At 34.9% G+C, this 21,902-nt stretch overlaps 4 protein-coding genes across 4 annotated transcripts; all 4 read left to right on the plus strand.

The window, feature by feature from the left end:
- The first annotated feature begins 1,841 nt into the window (after positions 1-1,841).
- On the plus strand, positions 1,842-3,339 carry LOC127842907 (uncharacterized). Its single transcript, XM_052372720.1, has 2 exons — positions 1,842-2,287; positions 2,617-3,339. The coding sequence occupies exons 1-2, from the start codon at positions 2,130-2,132 to the stop codon at positions 3,059-3,061; spliced, it is 603 nt and encodes a 200-aa protein (XP_052228680.1). The 5' UTR covers positions 1,842-2,129; the 3' UTR covers positions 3,062-3,339.
- A 1,618-nt stretch (positions 3,340-4,957) lies between these two features.
- LOC127842909 (uncharacterized) lies at positions 4,958-6,455 on the plus strand. Its single transcript, XM_052372722.1, has 2 exons — positions 4,958-5,403; positions 5,733-6,455. Exons 1-2 carry the CDS (start codon positions 5,246-5,248, stop codon positions 6,175-6,177), a joined length of 603 nt encoding a protein of 200 aa, XP_052228682.1. The 5' UTR covers positions 4,958-5,245; the 3' UTR covers positions 6,178-6,455.
- A 1,618-nt stretch (positions 6,456-8,073) lies between these two features.
- LOC127842908 (uncharacterized) lies at positions 8,074-9,571 on the plus strand. Its single transcript, XM_052372721.1, has 2 exons — positions 8,074-8,519; positions 8,849-9,571. The coding sequence occupies exons 1-2, from the start codon at positions 8,362-8,364 to the stop codon at positions 9,291-9,293; spliced, it is 603 nt and encodes a 200-aa protein (XP_052228681.1). The 5' UTR covers positions 8,074-8,361; the 3' UTR covers positions 9,294-9,571.
- A 1,618-nt stretch (positions 9,572-11,189) lies between these two features.
- On the plus strand, positions 11,190-12,687 carry LOC127842910 (uncharacterized). The gene is made up of 2 exons (XM_052372723.1): positions 11,190-11,635; positions 11,965-12,687. The coding sequence occupies exons 1-2, from the start codon at positions 11,478-11,480 to the stop codon at positions 12,407-12,409; spliced, it is 603 nt and encodes a 200-aa protein (XP_052228683.1). The 5' UTR covers positions 11,190-11,477; the 3' UTR covers positions 12,410-12,687.
- Positions 12,688-21,902: the final 9,215 nt, after the last annotated feature.

Raw genomic sequence — 21,902 nt, forward strand, 5'->3', positions numbered from 1 at the left:
AATATCGTCCAGTTTCTATAGCAAGCTGATGTGATGACGTTCGCAATTGAGCCAGTGATCGCTTAAGGTAATTTTCTTTGATTACATCTAAGTATTTTTCACGGGTAAATGTATGTTAAATAGTTTATTTAAGTCTCATCCACAATTCATCATAACAATTATTACAAATATGCATAGCATGTATGAATGTGGCCATTCTTAGTGAATTATAAGAGACTATATATCAAAATCTCATAAAAGCTGACATAAAATACAACATATCATAATATATTACACTTATCAAACTAAAATGTATCTATTTTAAGTTTTAATAATTATTATGTTCACTGTAAAACTATACTAATCTATTTACATATTAAAACTTTATTAATTTCTGCTAATCAAGACATTTAGGTATTTGTCTAAAATGGCATTAAAACATGACATTAAGAGTTGATGTTTTCAGGTAACTTTACAAACTATTTTCCGTTAAAAAAACAGTATATAAAATAATAATAAAAACAAAATAATAATGTAATCTTTTTTATTTTATGCTTTCCGGTGGTTTATAGAGAAATATCAGTGAAATAAAAGTGGTATTTCACTGTTTCAAACAGTGAAACATAACAGTGAAAAATATCGTTATTTTTCACTGTTTCAGTTAGATACTGGAACTACTTCCCCAATAACCCCATGGTGAGCCTCAATTGCAATTTTCATTCAAGGGAGACTAGTCTACTTGAACCTGAAACACACATTTACCTCCCTTAAACATAATTATTTCGTCTGCTGCTTAACTCTTTAACAACAATGGATGAATTGGAAAACAATGAAATAAATCTTCTTTTCTCAAATATCTTTGACTTTGATGACTTTTTTAATGAAATGAATGAACAAGATGATGACAGCGCTTCAAAATCACAAGAAATAACATCAGCAGCACCAACAGCAGGAGCAGCAACATCAGCCCCACATCCACTGGTAACAGCATCAACACAGGAAGAAAAAGAACAAAACCCAACATCAACACCAACAAGGAATTTCAGATCTGTAAGTGTGGATAGCTTTCTGCTTGAAAACGAAAATTTAAATACAAAAAAGAAAACCGACAATGACATCAGACTTTTCAAAACTTTCCTAAAAAGTCACAAAAATGAGGCAAGAAATATTGAAAATATACCACCTCATGAATTGAACCCTCTGGTCTGCGAGTTTTTGTTGGGTGTGACTAAAAAAGATGGATCAGAGTATGAACCCACATCTTTGAGGGCATTTTTAAGCTCAATCGACAGGCATTTAAGGCACATGAACTACAAGCACTCTTTGATAAATGACCCTGAATTTGCCAAAGTGAGAGAAGTATTAAAAAGTAAACAAAAAGCTCTGAAAAAAGAAGGTTATGGAAATAAACCGCATCAAGCCCAGGCATTAACAAATGAACATATTGAAGCTATGTACGCAGCTAAAACTCTGGGAGAATCAAGCCCAAGAGCTCTATTACACTCACTGTGGCTTATATGTACAACCCATTTTGGGATGAGAACCGGCAAGGAAATTCACACCCTATGCTGGGGTGATGTCAGCCTTGGAATCGATTTTGAAACTGGTGAAGAATTCATCACCTTCGACACTGAGCGTCAGACAAAAACCCGTACTGGTGAAAATCCTAGGGATATAAGGTGATTTTCCTACTTTAATATATTTGTACACAAATCTGAATTGATAATTTTTTATTTATATAAAAACTGGTACTGTTTATAAAATATTTAAATGGAATTTTTCTTTAGTAAAAATAATACAAACATGGAGGATATGTGTTGGTTAAGGTAGAATATTGATTTTATTTCACGAGTGATCATAGAAATTATTATTTTTACGAGTGGCGAAGCCACAATTGAAAATATATATTTTCTATTATCACAAGTGAATTTATAGACCTTTTTTTACAATATAATTCTTATTTGTATTATTAATATACAGTAGACTTCACTTTTGTTGGAATAGTATTTAATTTAAACAAAACATTTAATGCAACACACATTTTAACTATTCATAGGAAAGTCAAGCCACGGGCATATGCAGTTCCCGAACAACCTGACAGAGATCCGGTGCATCTCTACAAGCTATATGCCGACAAACGCCCTGTTGACATGATGACAGAAGACAGCCCCTTCTTCTTAACTCCTGGCAACAAGACACAGCAATGCTGGTTCAGGAAGTCTGCCATGGGAATAAACAAGCTATACAGCATAATGACCGAGATGAAAACAGATGCTGGTATTCAAGAGCCAAGAATCACCCCATACAGGTCAAAACCCCATATTATATACACTACTTTCATAACAAGACTAAAATATATAATAAAAATCACTTACCTCCCATTTATTAAGTAGGTGTTGTTTGTCCAATTTACATGCTACAACACTCAAAATTTTAATTCATAAAATCTCCTGTACTCGACTAGTACTATTCCTCTACTTTCCGGTTCCATTACATCCAGTACTTGACAGACCACCATGTATTTATTGAAGTGTTTCAAGAGCACACAAAACAATTACAACTTATATCTTATGTAATATGTCATGTGTACCGTTGAATATCGATTTTATTTTTACCATAGAAATAAACTTTTTTCAGTGCAAGAAAGCACTTGATTCAGAAGCTGAATGACGAGAATGTTCCTGCTCATCAAATAATACAGATTTCAGGGCACAGAAATATTAACAGCTTAAATAATTACAGCAGTTTGAACAAGGAACAGTCAAAAAATATTTCAAAAATACTTTCTCATTCAAACCAGTCAGTTGAAAAGCACAACCGCACAGCCACTGCCACTGCGTCAGCCACACCTGCATCAAGTGATTTTCCGATGGCCCGAGGATTTTTTGTCAACTCACATTTCCAGGGCAATGTAACATTTAATTTTCACAACTCTGAATCTTACATGGGCCTTTCCCAGACACAGAACGTAGTCAATCACCAGAGGCAATCTCCATCCCGTACACCGGCGGTAACCGCAGATTCCCCTGTACAGCGACACTACAAGCGAATCCGTCTTATTGCAGAGAGTGACAGTGATTGATATCGAAACCATTTAGCACAAAAACACTGTTGAAATATGTTTGCGTTCCTAGTTTAATCCAGTTATGTGTTATTAATCCAGCAAGTCGTAAAAGTGTTGTTCAACATGGCGAGCACTTTCGTAACTTTGAGATCAGTTGAATACACAAATTACTACGCCAGTATATGCAACACTATTAATTTCATAATAATTTAAATTAAACTATTGTTTGTAATAATATTGAATGTATAAAGTATGAAAAAGATATATGTTGAATAAAACATTGATTTTAATAGTAATACACTTTTTACAGATGTGAACTATTTTCTTGTGTAGTAAGTTCTTTGTGCGTTCTAAAAATTGAGGCACCCCACGGGGAAACTTAATGAGGCAAATTCGGAAAATTAACAAAACTACAAAAATAAGCATAAAATAAAAAGAAAATTTGTTGGTTTCGGTAGCATATCGAATTTAATTCACTCGTGATCATAGAAAAAAATATTTTCACTCGTGGCTACGCCACTCGTGAAAATATAAATTTCTATGATCACTCGTGAATTAAATTCGATATGCTACCGAAACCAACAAATATCCTCTATTTATTTTATGCTTTCCGGTGGTTTATAGAGAAATATCAGTGAAATAAAAGTGGTATTTCACTGTTTCAAACAGTGAAACATAACAGTGAAAAATATCGTTATTTTTCACTGTTTCAGTTAGATACTGGAACTACTTCCCCAATAACCCCATGGTGAGCCTCAATTGCAATTTTCATTCAAGGGAGACTAGTCTACTTGAACCTGAAACACACATTTACCTCCCTTAAACATAATTATTTCGTCTGCTGCTTAACTCTTTAACAACAATGGATGAATTGGAAAACAATGAAATAAATCTTCTTTTCTCAAATATCTTTGACTTTGATGACTTTTTTAATGAAATGAATGAACAAGATGATGACAGCGCTTCAAAATCACAAGAAATAACATCAGCAGCACCAACAGCAGGAGCAGCAACATCAGCCCCACATCCACTGGTAACAGCATCAACACAGGAAGAAAAAGAACAAAACCCAACATCAACACCAACAAGGAATTTCAGATCTGTAAGTGTGGATAGCTTTCTGCTTGAAAACGAAAATTTAAATACAAAAAAGAAAACCGACAATGACATCAGACTTTTCAAAACTTTCCTAAAAAGTCACAAAAATGAGGCAAGAAATATTGAAAATATACCACCTCATGAATTGAACCCTCTGGTCTGCGAGTTTTTGTTGGGTGTGACTAAAAAAGATGGATCAGAGTATGAACCCACATCTTTGAGGGCATTTTTAAGCTCAATCGACAGGCATTTAAGGCACATGAACTACAAGCACTCTTTGATAAATGACCCTGAATTTGCCAAAGTGAGGGAAGTATTAAAAAGTAAACAAAAAGCTCTGAAAAAAGAAGGTTATGGAAATAAACCGCATCAAGCCCAGGCATTAACAAATGAACATATTGAAGCTATGTACGCAGCTAAAACTCTGGGAGAATCAAGCCCAAGAGCTCTATTACACTCACTGTGGCTTATATGTACAACCCATTTTGGGATGAGAACCGGCAAGGAAATTCACACCCTATGCTGGGGTGATGTCAGCCTTGGAATCGATTTTGAAACTGGTGAAGAATTCATCACCTTCGACACTGAGCGTCAGACAAAAACCCGTACTGGTGAAAATCCTAGGGATATAAGGTGATTTTCCTACTTTAATATATTTGTACACAAATCTGAATTGATAATTTTTTATTTATATAAAAACTGGTACTGTTTATAAAATATTTAAATGGAATTTTTCTTTAGTAAAAATAATACAAACATGGAGGATATGTGTTGGTTAAGGTAGAATATTGATTTTATTTCACGAGTGATCATAGAAATTATTATTTTTACGAGTGGCGAAGCCACAATTGAAAATATATATTTTCTATTATCACAAGTGAATTTATAGACCTTTTTTTACAATATAATTCTTATTTGTATTATTAATATACAGTAGACTTCACTTTTGTTGGAATAGTATTTAATTTAAACAAAACATTTAATGCAACACACATTTTAACTATTCATAGGAAAGTCAAGCCACGGGCATATGCAGTTCCCGAACAACCTGACAGAGATCCGGTGCATCTCTACAAGCTATATGCCGACAAACGCCCTGTTGACATGATGACAGAAGACAGCCCCTTCTTCTTAACTCCTGGCAACAAGACACAGCAATGCTGGTTCAGGAAGTCTGCCATGGGAATAAACAAGCTATACAGCATAATGACCGAGATGAAAACAGATGCTGGTATTCAAGAGCCAAGAATCACCCCATACAGGTCAAAACCCCATATTATATACACTACTTTCATAACAAGACTAAAATATATAATAAAAATCACTTACCTCCCATTTATTAAGTAGGTGTTGTTTGTCCAATTTACATGCTACAACACTCAAAATTTTAATTCATAAAATCTCCTGTACTCGACTAGTACTATTCCTCTACTTTCCGGTTCCATTACATCCAGTACTTGACAGACCACCATGTATTTATTGAAGTGTTTCAAGAGCACACAAAACAATTACAACTTATATCTTATGTAATATGTCATGTGTACCGTTGAATATCGATTTTATTTTTACCATAGAAATAAACTTTTTTCAGTGCAAGAAAGCACTTGATTCAGAAGCTGAATGACGAGAATGTTCCTGCTCATCAAATAATACAGATTTCAGGGCACAGAAATATTAACAGCTTAAATAATTACAGCAGTTTGAACAAGGAACAGTCAAAAAATATTTCAAAAATACTTTCTCATTCAAACCAGTCAGTTGAAAAGCACAACCGCACAGCCACTGCCACTGCGTCAGCCACACCTGCATCAAGTGATTTTCCGATGGCCCGAGGATTTTTTGTCAACTCACATTTCCAGGGCAATGTAACATTTAATTTTCACAACTCTGAATCTTACATGGGCCTTTCCCAGACACAGAACGTAGTCAATCACCAGAGGCAATCTCCATCCCGTACACCGGCGGTAACCGCAGATTCCCCTGTACAGCGACACTACAAGCGAATCCGTCTTATTGCAGAGAGTGACAGTGATTGATATCGAAACCATTTAGCACAAAAACACTGTTGAAATATGTTTGCGTTCCTAGTTTAATCCAGTTATGTGTTATTAATCCAGCAAGTCGTAAAAGTGTTGTTCAACATGGCGAGCACTTTCGTAACTTTGAGATCAGTTGAATACACAAATTACTACGCCAGTATATGCAACACTATTAATTTCATAATAATTTAAATTAAACTATTGTTTGTAATAATATTGAATGTATAAAGTATGAAAAAGATATATGTTGAATAAAACATTGATTTTAATAGTAATACACTTTTTACAGATGTGAACTATTTTCTTGTGTAGTAAGTTCTTTGTGCGTTCTAAAAATTGAGGCACCCCACGGGGAAACTTAATGAGGCAAATTCGGAAAATTAACAAAACTACAAAAATAAGCATAAAATAAAAAGAAAATTTGTTGGTTTCGGTAGCATATCGAATTTAATTCACTCGTGATCATAGAAAAAAATATTTTCACTCGTGGCTACGCCACTCGTGAAAATATAAATTTCTATGATCACTCGTGAATTAAATTCGATATGCTACCGAAACCAACAAATATCCTCTATTTATTTTATGCTTTCCGGTGGTTTATAGAGAAATATCAGTGAAATAAAAGTGGTATTTCACTGTTTCAAACAGTGAAACATAACAGTGAAAAATATCGTTATTTTTCACTGTTTCAGTTAGATACTGGAACTACTTCCCCAATAACCCCATGGTGAGCCTCAATTGCAATTTTCATTCAAGGGAGACTAGTCTACTTGAACCTGAAACACACATTTACCTCCCTTAAACATAATTATTTCGTCTGCTGCTTAACTCTTTAACAACAATGGATGAATTGGAAAACAATGAAATAAATCTTCTTTTCTCAAATATCTTTGACTTTGATGACTTGTTTAATGAAATGAATGAACAAGATGATGACAGCGCTTCAAAATCACAAGAAATAACATCAGCAGCACCAACAGCAGGAGCAGCAACATCAGCCCCACATCCACTGGTAACAGCATCAACACAGGAAGAAAAAGAACAAAACCCAACATCAACACCAACAAGGAATTTCAGATCTGTAAGTGTGGATAGCTTTCTGCTTGAAAACGAAAATTTAAATACAAAAAAGAAAACCGACAATGACATCAGACTTTTCAAAACTTTCCTAAAAAGTCACAAAAATGAGGCAAGAAATATTGAAAATATACCACCTCATGAATTGAACCCTCTGGTCTGCGAGTTTTTGTTGGGTGTGACTAAAAAAGATGGATCAGAGTATGAACCCACATCTTTGAGGGCATTTTTAAGCTCAATCGACAGGCATTTAAGGCACATGAACTACAAGCACTCTTTGATAAATGACCCTGAATTTGCCAAAGTGAGGGAAGTATTAAAAAGTAAACAAAAAGCTCTGAAAAAAGAAGGTTATGGAAATAAACCGCATCAAGCCCAGGCATTAACAAATGAACATATTGAAGCTATGTACGCAGCTAAAACTCTGGGAGAATCAAGCCCAAGAGCTCTATTACACTCACTGTGGCTTATATGTACAACCCATTTTGGGATGAGAACCGGCAAGGAAATTCACACCCTATGCTGGGGTGATGTCAGCCTTGGAATCGATTTTGAAACTGGTGAAGAATTCATCACCTTCGACACTGAGCGTCAGACAAAAACCCGTACTGGTGAAAATCCTAGGGATATAAGGTGATTTTCCTACTTTAATATATTTGTACACAAATCTGAATTGATAATTTTTTATTTATATAAAAACTGGTACTGTTTATAAAATATTTAAATGGAATTTTTCTTTAGTAAAAATAATACAAACATGGAGGATATGTGTTGGTTAAGGTAGAATATTGATTTTATTTCACGAGTGATCATAGAAATTATTATTTTTACGAGTGGCGAAGCCACAATTGAAAATATATATTTTCTATTATCACAAGTGAATTTATAGACCTTTTTTTACAATATAATTCTTATTTGTATTATTAATATACAGTAGACTTCACTTTTGTTGGAATAGTATTTAATTTAAACAAAACATTTAATGCAACACACATTTTAACTATTCATAGGAAAGTCAAGCCACGGGCATATGCAGTTCCCGAACAACCTGACAGAGATCCGGTGCATCTCTACAAGCTATATGCCGACAAACGCCCTGTTGACATGATGACAGAAGACAGCCCCTTCTTCTTAACTCCTGGCAACAAGACACAGCAATGCTGGTTCAGGAAGTCTGCCATGGGAATAAACAAGCTATACAGCATAATGACCGAGATGAAAACAGATGCTGGTATTCAAGAGCCAAGAATCACCCCATACAGGTCAAAACCCCATATTATATACACTACTTTCATAACAAGACTAAAATATATAATAAAAATCACTTACCTCCCATTTATTAAGTAGGTGTTGTTTGTCCAATTTACATGCTACAACACTCAAAATTTTAATTCATAAAATCTCCTGTACTCGACTAGTACTATTCCTCTACTTTCCGGTTCCATTACATCCAGTACTTGACAGACCACCATGTATTTATTGAAGTGTTTCAAGAGCACACAAAACAATTACAACTTATATCTTATGTAATATGTCATGTGTACCGTTGAATATCGATTTTATTTTTACCATAGAAATAAACTTTTTTCAGTGCAAGAAAGCACTTGATTCAGAAGCTGAATGACGAGAATGTTCCTGCTCATCAAATAATACAGATTTCAGGGCACAGAAATATTAACAGCTTAAATAATTACAGCAGTTTGAACAAGGAACAGTCAAAAAATATTTCAAAAATACTTTCTCATTCAAACCAGTCAGTTGAAAAGCACAACCGCACAGCCACTGCCACTGCGTCAGCCACACCTGCATCAAGTGATTTTCCGATGGCCCGAGGATTTTTTGTCAACTCACATTTCCAGGGCAATGTAACATTTAATTTTCACAACTCTGAATCTTACATGGGCCTTTCCCAGACACAGAACGTAGTCAATCACCAGAGGCAATCTCCATCCCGTACACCGGCGGTAACCGCAGATTCCCCTGTACAGCGACACTACAAGCGAATCCGTCTTATTGCAGAGAGTGACAGTGATTGATATCGAAACCATTTAGCACAAAAACACTGTTGAAATATGTTTGCGTTCCTAGTTTAATCCAGTTATGTGTTATTAATCCAGCAAGTCGTAAAAGTGTTGTTCAACATGGCGAGCACTTTCGTAACTTTGAGATCAGTTGAATACACAAATTACTACGCCAGTATATGCAACACTATTAATTTCATAATAATTTAAATTAAACTATTGTTTGTAATAATATTGAATGTATAAAGTATGAAAAAGATATATGTTGAATAAAACATTGATTTTAATAGTAATACACTTTTTACAGATGTGAACTATTTTCTTGTGTAGTAAGTTCTTTGTGCGTTCTAAAAATTGAGGCACCCCACGGGGAAACTTAATGAGGCAAATTCGGAAAATTAACAAAACTACAAAAATAAGCATAAAATAAAAAGAAAATTTGTTGGTTTCGGTAGCATATCGAATTTAATTCACTCGTGATCATAGAAAAAAATATTTTCACTCGTGGCTACGCCACTCGTGAAAATATAAATTTCTATGATCACTCGTGAATTAAATTCGATATGCTACCGAAACCAACAAATATCCTCTATTTATTTTATGCTTTCCGGTGGTTTATAGAGAAATATCAGTGAAATAAAAGTGGTATTTCACTGTTTCAAACAGTGAAACATAACAGTGAAAAATATCGTTATTTTTCACTGTTTCAGTTAGATACTGGAACTACTTCCCCAATAACCCCATGGTGAGCCTCAATTGCAATTTTCATTCAAGGGAGACTAGTCTACTTGAACCTGAAACACACATTTACCTCCCTTAAACATAATTATTTCGTCTGCTGCTTAACTCTTTAACAACAATGGATGAATTGGAAAACAATGAAATAAATCTTCTTTTCTCAAATATCTTTGACTTTGATGACTTGTTTAATGAAATGAATGAACAAGATGATGACAGCGCTTCAAAATCACAAGAAATAACATCAGCAGCACCAACAGCAGGAGCAGCAACATCAGCCCCACATCCACTGGTAACAGCATCAACACAGGAAGAAAAAGAACAAAACCCAACATCAACACCAACAAGGAATTTCAGATCTGTAAGTGTGGATAGCTTTCTGCTTGAAAACGAAAATTTAAATACAAAAAAGAAAACCGACAATGACATCAGACTTTTCAAAACTTTCCTAAAAAGTCACAAAAATGAGGCAAGAAATATTGAAAATATACCACCTCATGAATTGAACCCTCTGGTCTGCGAGTTTTTGTTGGGTGTGACTAAAAAAGATGGATCAGAGTATGAACCCACATCTTTGAGGGCATTTTTAAGCTCAATCGACAGGCATTTAAGGCACATGAACTACAAGCACTCTTTGATAAATGACCCTGAATTTGCCAAAGTGAGGGAAGTATTAAAAAGTAAACAAAAAGCTCTGAAAAAAGAAGGTTATGGAAATAAACCGCATCAAGCCCAGGCATTAACAAATGAACATATTGAAGCTATGTACGCAGCTAAAACTCTGGGAGAATCAAGCCCAAGAGCTCTATTACACTCACTGTGGCTTATATGTACAACCCATTTTGGGATGAGAACCGGCAAGGAAATTCACACCCTATGCTGGGGTGATGTCAGCCTTGGAATCGATTTTGAAACTGGTGAAGAATTCATCACCTTCGACACTGAGCGTCAGACAAAAACCCGTACTGGTGAAAATCCTAGGGATATAAGGTGATTTTCCTACTTTAATATATTTGTACACAAATCTGAATTGATAATTTTTTATTTATATAAAAACTGGTACTGTTTATAAAATATTTAAATGGAATTTTTCTTTAGTAAAAATAATACAAACATGGAGGATATGTGTTGGTTAAGGTAGAATATTGATTTTATTTCACGAGTGATCATAGAAATTATTATTTTTACGAGTGGCGAAGCCACAATTGAAAATATATATTTTCTATTATCACAAGTGAATTTATAGACCTTTTTTTACAATATAATTCTTATTTGTATTATTAATATACAGTAGACTTCACTTTTGTTGGAATAGTATTTAATTTAAACAAAACATTTAATGCAACACACATTTTAACTATTCATAGGAAAGTCAAGCCACGGGCATATGCAGTTCCCGAACAACCTGACAGAGATCCGGTGCATCTCTACAAGCTATATGCCGACAAACGCCCTGTTGACATGATGACAGAAGACAGCCCCTTCTTCTTAACTCCTGGCAACAAGACACAGCAATGCTGGTTCAGGAAGTCTGCCATGGGAATAAACAAGCTATACAGCATAATGACCGAGATGAAAACAGATGCTGGTATTCAAGAGCCAAGAATCACCCCATACAGGTCAAAACCCCATATTATATACACTACTTTCATAACAAGACTAAAATATATAATAAAAATCACTTACCTCCCATTTATTAAGTAGGTGTTGTTTGTCCAATTTACATGCTACAACACTCAAAATTTTAATTCATAAAATCTCCTGTACTCGACTAGTACTATTCCTCTACTTTCCGGTTCCATTACATCCAGTACTTGACAGACCACCATGTATTTATTGAAGTGTTTCAAGAGCACACAAAACAATTACAACTTATATCTTATGTAATATGTCATGTGTACCGTTGAATATCGATTTTATTTTTACCATAGAAATAAACTTTTTTCAGTGCAAGAAAGCACTTGATTCAGAAGCTGAATGACGAGAATGTTCCTGCTCATCAAATAATACAGATTTCAGGGCACAGAAATATTAACAGCTTAAATAATTACAGCAGTTTGAACAAGGAACAGTCAAAAAATATTTCAAAAATACTTTCTCATTCAAACCAGTCAGTTGAAAAGCACAACCGCACAGCCACTGCCACTGCGTCAGCCACACCTGCATCAAGTGATTTTCCGATGGCCCGAGGATTTTTTGTCAACTCACATTTCCAGGGCAATGTAACATTTAATTTTCACAACTCTGAATCTTACATGGGCCTTTCCCAGACACAGAACGTAGTCAATCACCAGAGGCAATCTCCATCCCGTACACCGGCGGTAACCGCAGATTCCCCTGTACAGCGACACTACAAGCGAATCCGTCTTATTGCAGAGAGTGACAGTGATTGATATCGAAACCATTTAGCACAAAAACACTGTTGAAATATGTTTGCGTTCCTAGTTTAATCCAGTTATGTGTTATTAATCCAGCAAGTCGTAAAAGTGTTGTTCAACATGGCGAGCACTTTCGTAACTTTGAGATCAGTTGAATACACAAATTACTACGCCAGTATATGCAACACTATTAATTTCATAATAATTTAAATTAAACTATTGTTTGTAATAATATTGAATGTATAAAGTATGAAAAAGATATATGTTGAATAAAACATTGATTTTAATAGTAATACACTTTTTACAGATGTGAACTATTTTCTTGTGTAGTAAGTTCTTTGTGCGTTCTAAAAATTGAGGCACCCCACGGGGAAACTTAATGAGGCAAATTCGGAAAATTAACAAAACTACAAAAATAAGCATAAAATAAAAAGAAAATTTGTTGGTTTCGGTAGCATATCGAATTTAATTCACTCGTGATCATAGAAAAAATATTTTCACTCGTGGCTACGCCACTCGTGAAAATATAAATTTCTATGATCACTCGTGAATTAAATTCGATATGCTACCGAAACCAACAAATATCCTCTATTTATTTTATGCTTTCCGGTGGTTTATAGAGAAATATCAGTGAAATAAAAGTGGTATTTCACTGTTTCAAACAGTGAAACATAACAGTGAAAAATATCGTTATTTTTCACTGTTTCAGTTAGATACTGGAACTACTTCCCCAATAACCCCATGGTGAGCCTCAATTGCAATTTTCATTCAAGGGAGACTAGTCTACTTGAACCTGAAACACACATTTACCTCCCTTAAACATAATTATTTCGTCTGCTGCTTAACTCTTTAACAACAATGGATGAATTGGAAAACAATGAAATAAATCTTCTTTTCTCAAATATCTTTGACTTTGATGACTTGTTTAATGAAATGAATGAACAAGATGATGACAGCGCTTCAAAATCACAAGAAATAACATCAGCAGCACCAACAGCAGGAGCAGCAACATCAGCCCCACATCCACTGGTAACAGCATCAACACAGGAAGAAAAAGAACAAAACCCAACATCAACACCAACAAGGAATTTCAGATCTGTAAGTGTGGATAGCTTTCTGCTTGAAAACGAAAATTTAAATACAAAAAAGAAAACCGACAATGACATCAGACTTTTCAAAACTTTCCTAAAAAGTCACAAAAATGAGGCAAGAAATATTGAAAATATACCACCTCATGAATTGAACCCTCTGGTCTGCGAGTTTTTGTTGGGTGTGACTAAAAAAGATGGATCAGAGTATGAACCCACATCTTTGAGGGCATTTTTAAGCTCAATCGACAGGCATTTAAGGCACATGAACTACAAGCACTCTTTGATAAATGACCCTGAATTTGCCAAAGTGAGGGAAGTATTAAAAAGTAAACAAAAAGCTCTGAAAAAAGAAGGTTATGGAAATAAACCGCATCAAGCCCAGGCATTAACAAATGAACATATTGAAGCTATGTACGCAGCTAAAACTCTGGGAGAATCAAGCCCAAGAGCTCTATTACACTCACTGTGGCTTATATGTACAACCCATTTTGGGATGAGAACCGGCAAGGAAATTCACACCCTATGCTGGGGTGATGTCAGCCTTGGAATCGATTTTGAAACTGGTGAAGAATTCATCACCTTCGACACTGAGCGTCAGACAAAAACCCGTACTGGTGAAAATCCTAGGGATATAAGGTGATTTTCCTACTTTAATATATTTGTACACAAATCTGAATTGATAATTTTTTATTTATATAAAAACTGGTACTGTTTATAAAATATTTAAATGGAATTTTTCTTTAGTAAAAATAATACAAACATGGAGGATATGTGTTGGTTAAGGTAGAATATTGATTTTATTTCACGAGTGATCATAGAAATTATTATTTTTACGAGTGGCGAAGCCACAATTGAAAATATATATTTTCTATTATCACAAGTGAATTTATAGACCTTTTTTTACAATATAATTCTTATTTGTATTATTAATATACAGTAGACTTCACTTTTGTTGGAATAGTATTTAATTTAAACAAAACATTTAATGCAACACACATTTTAACTATTCATAGGAAAGTCAAGCCACGGGCATATGCAGTTCCCGAACAACCTGACAGAGATCCGGTGCATCTCTACAAGCTATATGCCGACAAACGCCCTGTTGACATGATGACAGAAGACAGCCCCTTCTTCTTAACTCCTGGCAACAAGACACAGCAATGCTGGTTCAGGAAGTCTGCCATGGGAATAAACAAGCTATACAGCATAATGACCGAGATGAAAACAGATGCTGGTATTCAAGAGCCAAGAATCACCCCATACAGGTCAAAACCCCATATTATATACACTACTTTCATAACAAGACTAAAATATATAATAAAAATCACTTACCTCCCATTTATTAAGTAGGTGTTGTTTGTCCAATTTACATGCTACAACACTCAAAATTTTAATTCATAAAATCTCCTGTACTCGACTAGTACTATTCCTCTACTTTCCGGTTCCATTACATCCAGTACTTGACAGACCACCATGTATTTATTGAAGTGTTTCAAGAGCACACAAAACAATTACAACTTATATCTTATGTAATATGTCATGTGTACCGTTGAATATCGATTTTATTTTTACCATAGAAATAAACTTTTTTCAGTGCAAGAAAGCACTTGATTCAGAAGCTGAATGACGAGAATGTTCCTGCTCATCAAATAATACAGATTTCAGGGCACAGAAATATTAACAGCTTAAATAATTACAGCAGTTTGAACAAGGAACAGTCAAAAAATATTTCAAAAATACTTTCTCATTCAAACCAGTCAGTTGAAAAGCACAACCGCACAGCCACTGCCACTGCGTCAGCCACACCTGCATCAAGTGATTTTCCGATGGCCCGAGGATTTTTTGTCAACTCACATTTCCAGGGCAATGTAACATTTAATTTTCACAACTCTGAATCTTACATGGGCCTTTCCCAGACACAGAACGTAGTCAATCACCAGAGGCAATCTCCATCCCGTACACCGGCGGTAACCGCAGATTCCCCTGTACAGCGACACTACAAGCGAATCCGTCTTATTGCAGAGAGTGACAGTGATTGATATCGAAACCATTTAGCACAAAAACACTGTTGAAATATGTTTGCGTTCCTAGTTTAATCCAGTTATGTGTTATTAATCCAGCAAGTCGTAAAAGTGTTGTTCAACATGGCGAGCACTTTCGTAACTTTGAGATCAGTTGAATACACAAATTACTACGCCAGTATATGCAACACTATTAATTTCATAATAATTTAAATTAAACTATTGTTTGTAATAATATTGAATGTATAAAGTATGAAAAAGATATATGTTGAATAAAACATTGATTTTAATAGTAATACACTTTTTACAGATGTGAACTATTTTCTTGTGTAGTAAGTTCTTTGTGCGTTCTAAAAATTGAGGCACCCCACGGGGAAACTTAATGAGGCAAATTCGGAAAATTAACAAAACTACAAAAATAAGCATAAAATAAAAAGAAAATTTGTTGGTTTCGGTAGCATATCGAATTTAATTCACTCGTGATCATAGAAAAAAATATTTTCACTCGTGGCTACGCCACTCGTGAAAATATAAATTTCTATGATCACTCGTGAATTAAATTCGATATGCTACCGAAACCAACAAATATCCTCTATTTATTTTATGCTTTCCGGTGGTTTATAGAGAAATATCAGTGAAATAAAAGTGGTATTTCACTGTTTCAAACAGTGAAACATAACAGTGAAAAATATCGTTATTTTTCACTGTTTCAGTTAGATACTGGAACTACTTCCCCAATAACCCCATGGTGAGCCTCAATTGCAATTTTCATTCAAGGGAGACTAGTCTACTTGAACCTGAAACACACATTTACCTCCCTTAAACATAATTATTTCGTCTGCTGCTTAACTCTTTAACAACAATGGATGAATTGGAAAACAATGAAATAAATCTTCTTTTCTCAAATATCTTTGACTTTGATGACTTGTTTAATGAAATGAATGAACAAGATGATGACAGCGCTTCAAAATCACAAGAAATAACATCAGCAGCACCAACAGCAGGAGCAGCAACATCAGCCCCACATCCACTGGTAACAGCATCAACACAGGAAGAAAAAGAACAAAACCCAACATCAACACCAACAAGGAATTTCAGATCTGTAAGTGTGGATAGCTTTCTGCTTGAAAACGAAAATTTAAATACAAAAAAGAAAACCGACAATGACATCAGACTTTTCAAAACTTTCCTAAAAAGTCACAAAAATGAGGCAAGAAATATTGAAAATATACCACCTCATGAATTGAACCCTCTGGTCTGCGAGTTTTTGTTGGGTGTGACTAAAAAAGATGGATCAGAGTATGAACCCACATCTTTGAGGGCATTTTTAAGCTCAATCGACAGGCATTTAAGGCACATGAACTACAAGCACTCTTTGATAAATGACCCTGAATTTGCCAAAGTGAGGGAAGTATTAAAAAGTAAACAAAAAGCTCTGAAAAAAGAAGGTTATGGAAATAAACCGCATCAAGCCCAGGCATTAACAAATGAACATATTGAAGCTATGTACGCAGCTAAAACTCTGGGAGAATCAAGCCCAAGAGCTCTATTACACTCACTGTGGCTTATATGTACAACCCATTTTGGGATGAGAACCGGCAAGGAAATTCACACCCTATGCTGGGGTGATGTCAGCCTTGGAATCGATTTTGAAACTGGTGAAGAATTCATCACCTTCGACACTGAGCGTCAGACAAAAACCCGTACTGGTGAAAATCCTAGGGATATAAGGTGATTTTCCTACTTTAATATATTTGTACACAAATCTGAATTGATAATTTTTTATTTATATAAAAACTGGTACTGTTTATAAAATATTTAAATGGAATTTTTCTTTAGTAAAAATAATACAAACATGGAGGATATGTGTTGGTTAAGGTAGAATATTGATTTTATTTCACGAGTGATCATAGAAATTATTATTTTTACGAGTGGCGAAGCCACAATTGAAAATATATATTTTCTATTATCACAAGTGAATTTATAGACCTTTTTTTACAATATAATTCTTATTTGTATTATTAATATACAGTAGACTTCACTTTTGTTGGAATAGTATTTAATTTAAACAAAACATTTAATGCAACACACATTTTAACTATTCATAGGAAAGTCAAGCCACGGGCATATGCAGTTCCCGAACAACCTGACAGAGATCCGGTGCATCTCTACAAGCTATATGCCGACAAACGCCCTGTTGACATGATGACAGAAGACAGCCCCTTCTTCTTAACTCCTGGCAACAAGACACAGCAATGCTGGTTCAGGAAGTCTGCCATGGGAATAAACAAGCTATACAGCATAATGACCGAGATGAAAACAGATGCTGGTATTCAAGAGCCAAGAATCACCCCATACAGGTCAAAACCCCATATTATATACACTACTTTCATAACAAGACTAAAATATATAATAAAAATCACTTACCTCCCATTTATTAAGTAGGTGTTGTTTGTCCAATTTACATGCTACAACACTCAAAATTTTAATTCATAAAATCTCCTGTACTCGACTAGTACTATTCCTCTACTTTCCGGTTCCATTACATCCAGTACTTGACAGACCACCATGTATTTATTGAAGTGTTTCAAGAGCACACAAAACAATTACAACTTATATCTTATGTAATATGTCATGTGTACCGTTGAATATCGATTTTATTTTTACCATAGAAATAAACTTTTTTCAGTGCAAGAAAGCACTTGATTCAGAAGCTGAATGACGAGAATGTTCCTGCTCATCAAATAATACAGATTTCAGGGCACAGAAATATTAACAGCTTAAATAATTACAGCAGTTTGAACAAGGAACAGTCAAAAAATATTTCAAAAATACTTTCTCATTCAAACCAGTCAGTTGAAAAGCACAACCGCACAGCCACTGCCACTGCGTCAGCCACACCTGCATCAAGTGATTTTCCGATGGCCCGAGGATTTTTTGTCAACTCACATTTCCAGGGCAATGTAACATTTAATTTTCACAACTCTGAATCTTACATGGGCCTTTCCCAGACACAGAACGTAGTCAATCACCAGAGGCAATCTCCATCCCGTACACCGGCGGTAACCGCAGATTCCCCTGTACAGCGACACTACAAGCGAATCCGTCTTATTGCAGAGAGTGACAGTGATTGATATCGAAACCATTTAGCACAAAAACACTGTTGAAATAATGTTTGCGTTCCTAGTTTAATCCAGTTATGTGTTATTAATCCAGCAAGTCGTAAAAGTGTTGTTCAACATGGCGAGCACTTTCGTAACTTTGAGATCAGTTGAATACACAAATTACTACGCCAGTATATGCAACACTATTAATTTCATAATAATTTAAATTAAACTATTGTTTGTAATAATATTGAATGTATAAAGTATGAAAAAGATATATGTTGAATAAAACATTGATTTTAATAGTAATACACTTTTTACAGATGTGAACTATTTTCTTGTGTAGTAAGTTCTTTGTGCGTTCTAAAAATTGAGGCACCCCACGGGGAAACTTAATGAGGCAAATTCGGAAAATTAACAAAACTACAAAAATAAGCATAAACTAAAAAGAAAATTTGTTGGTTTCGGTAGCATATCGAATTTAATTCACTCGTGATCATAGAAAAAAATATTTTCACTCGTGGCTACGCCACTCGTGAAAATATAAATTTCTATGATCACTCGTGAATTAAATTCGATATGCTACCGAAACCAACAAATATCCTCTATTTATTTTATGCTTTCCGGTGGTTTATAGAGAAATATCAGTGAAATAAAAGTGGTATTTCACTGTTTCAAACAGTGAAACATAACAGTGAAAAATATCGTTATTTTTCACTGTTTCAGTTAGATACTGGAACTACTTCCCCAATAACCCCATGGTGAGCCTCAATTGCAATTTTCATTCAAGGGAGACTAGTCTACTTGAACCTGAAACACACATTTACCTCCCTTAAACATAATTATTTCGTCTGCTGCTTAACTCTTTAACAACAATGGATGAATTGGAAAACAATGAAATAAATCTTCTTTTCTCAAATATCTTTGACTTTGATGACTTTTTTAATGAAATGAATGAACAAGATGATGACAGCGCTTCAAAATCACAAGAAATAACATCAGCAGCACCAACAGCAGGAGCAGCAACATCAGCCCCACATCCACTGGTAACAGCATCAACACAGGAAGAAAAAGAACAAAACCCAACATCAACACCAACAAGGAATTTCAGATCTGTAAGTGTGGATAGCTTTCTGCTTGAAAACGAAAATTTAAATACAAAAAAGAAAACCGACAATGACATCAGACTTTTCAAAACTTTCCTAAAAAGTCACAAAAATGAGGCAAGAAATATTGAAAATATACCACCTCATGAATTGAACCCTCTGGTCTGCGAGTTTTTGTTGGGTGTGACTAAAAAAGATGGATCAGAGTATGAACCCACATCTTTGAGGGCATTTTTAAGCTCAATCGACAGGCATTTAAGGCACATGAACTACAAGCACTCTTTGATAAATGACCCTGAATTTGCCAAAGTGAGGGAAGTATTAAAAAGTAAACAAAAAGCTCTGAAAAAAGAAGGTTATGGAAATAAACCGCATCAAGCCCAGGCATTAACAAATGAACATATTGAAGCTATGTACGCAGCTAAAACTCTGGGAGAATCAAGCCCAAGAGCTCTATTACACTCACTGTGGCTTATATGTACAACCCATTTTGGGATGAGAACCGGCAAGGAAATTCACACCCTATGCTGGGGTGATGTCAGCCTTGGAATCGATTTTGAAACTGGTGAAGAATTCATCACCTTCGACACTGAGCGTCAGACAAAAACCCGTACTGGTGAAAATCCTAGGGATATAAGGTGATTTTCCTACTTTAATATATTTGTACACAAATCTGAATTGATAATTTTTTATTTATATAAAAACTGGTACTGTTTATAAAATATTTAAATGGAATTTTTCTTTAGTAAAAATAATACAAACATGGAGGATATGTGTTGGTTAAGGTAGAATATTGATTTTATTTCACGAGTGATCATAGAAATTATTATTTTTACGAGTGGCGAAGCCACAATTGAAAATATATATTTTCTATTATCACAAGTGAATTTATAGACCTTTTTTTACAATATAATTCTTATTTGTATTATTAATATACAGTAGACTTCACTTTTGTTGGAATAGTATTTAATTTAAACAAAACATTTAATGCAACACACATTTTAACTATTCATAGGAAAGTCAAGCCACGGGCATATGCAGTTCCCGAACAACCTGACAGAGATCCGGTGCATCTCTACAAGCTATATGCCGACAAACGCCCTGTTGACATGATGACAGAAGACAGCCCCTTCTTCTTAACTCCTGGCAACAAGACACAGCAATGCTGGTTCAGGAAGTCTGCCATGGGAATAAACAAGCTATACAGCATAATGACCGAGATGAAAACAGATGCTGGTATTCAAGAGCCAAGAATCACCCCATACAGGTCAAAACCCCATATTATATACACTACTTTCATAACAAGACTAAAATATATAATAAAAATCACTTACCTCCCATTTATTAAGTAGGTGTTGTTTGTCCAATTTACATGCTACAACACTCAAAATTTTAATTCATAAAATCTCCTGTACTCGACTAGTACTATTCCTCTACTTTCCGGTTCCATTACATCCAGTACTTGACAGACCACCATGTATTTATTGAAGTGTTTCAAGAGCACACAAAACAATTACAACTTATATCTTATGTAATATGTCATGTGTACCGTTGAATATCGATTTTATTTTTACCATAGAAATAAACTTTTTTCAGTGCAAGAAAGCACTTGATTCAGAAGCTGAATGACGAGAATGTTCCTGCTCATCAAATAATACAGATTTCAGGGCACAGAAATATTAACAGCTTAAATAATTACAGCAGTTTGAACAAGGAACAGTCAAAAAATATTTCAAAAATACTTTCTCATTCAAACCAGTCAGTTGAAAAGCACAACCGCACAGCCACTGCCACTGCGTCAGCCACACCTGCATCAAGTGATTTTCCGATGGCCCGAGGATTTTTTGTCAACTCACATTTCCAGGGCAATGTAACATTTAATTTTCACAACTCTGAATCTTACATGGGCCTTTCCCAGACACAGAACGTAGTCAATCACCAGAGGCAATCTCCATCCCGTACACCGGCGGTAACCGCAGATTCCCCTGTACAGCGACACTACAAGCGAATCCGTCTTATTGCAGAGAGTGACAGTGATTGATATCGAAACCATTTAGCACAAAAACACTGTTGAAATATGTTTGCGTTCCTAGTTTAATCCAGTTATGTGTTATTAATCCAGCAAGTCGTAAAAGTGTTGTTCAACATGGCGAGCACTTTCGTAACTTTGAGATCAGTTGAATACA

This window comes from Dreissena polymorpha, chromosome 8 (genome assembly GCF_020536995.1).
Source record: "Dreissena polymorpha isolate Duluth1 chromosome 8, UMN_Dpol_1.0, whole genome shotgun sequence".
Lineage (NCBI taxonomy): Eukaryota > Metazoa > Mollusca > Bivalvia > Myida > Dreissenidae > Dreissena > Dreissena polymorpha.

Coding starts and splice junctions, on each gene's coding strand:
- LOC127842907 (XM_052372720.1), top strand. CDS start 2,130: ATGATGACAGAAGACAGCCCCTTCTTCTTAACTCCTGGCAACAAGACA. Junction 2,288..2,616: donor CCAAGAATCACCCCATACAG/GTCAAAACCCCA, acceptor AACTTTTTTCAG/TGCAAGAAAGCACTTGATTC.
- LOC127842909 (XM_052372722.1), top strand. CDS start 5,246: ATGATGACAGAAGACAGCCCCTTCTTCTTAACTCCTGGCAACAAGACA. Junction 5,404..5,732: donor CCAAGAATCACCCCATACAG/GTCAAAACCCCA, acceptor AACTTTTTTCAG/TGCAAGAAAGCACTTGATTC.
- LOC127842908 (XM_052372721.1), top strand. CDS start 8,362: ATGATGACAGAAGACAGCCCCTTCTTCTTAACTCCTGGCAACAAGACA. Junction 8,520..8,848: donor CCAAGAATCACCCCATACAG/GTCAAAACCCCA, acceptor AACTTTTTTCAG/TGCAAGAAAGCACTTGATTC.
- LOC127842910 (XM_052372723.1), top strand. CDS start 11,478: ATGATGACAGAAGACAGCCCCTTCTTCTTAACTCCTGGCAACAAGACA. Junction 11,636..11,964: donor CCAAGAATCACCCCATACAG/GTCAAAACCCCA, acceptor AACTTTTTTCAG/TGCAAGAAAGCACTTGATTC.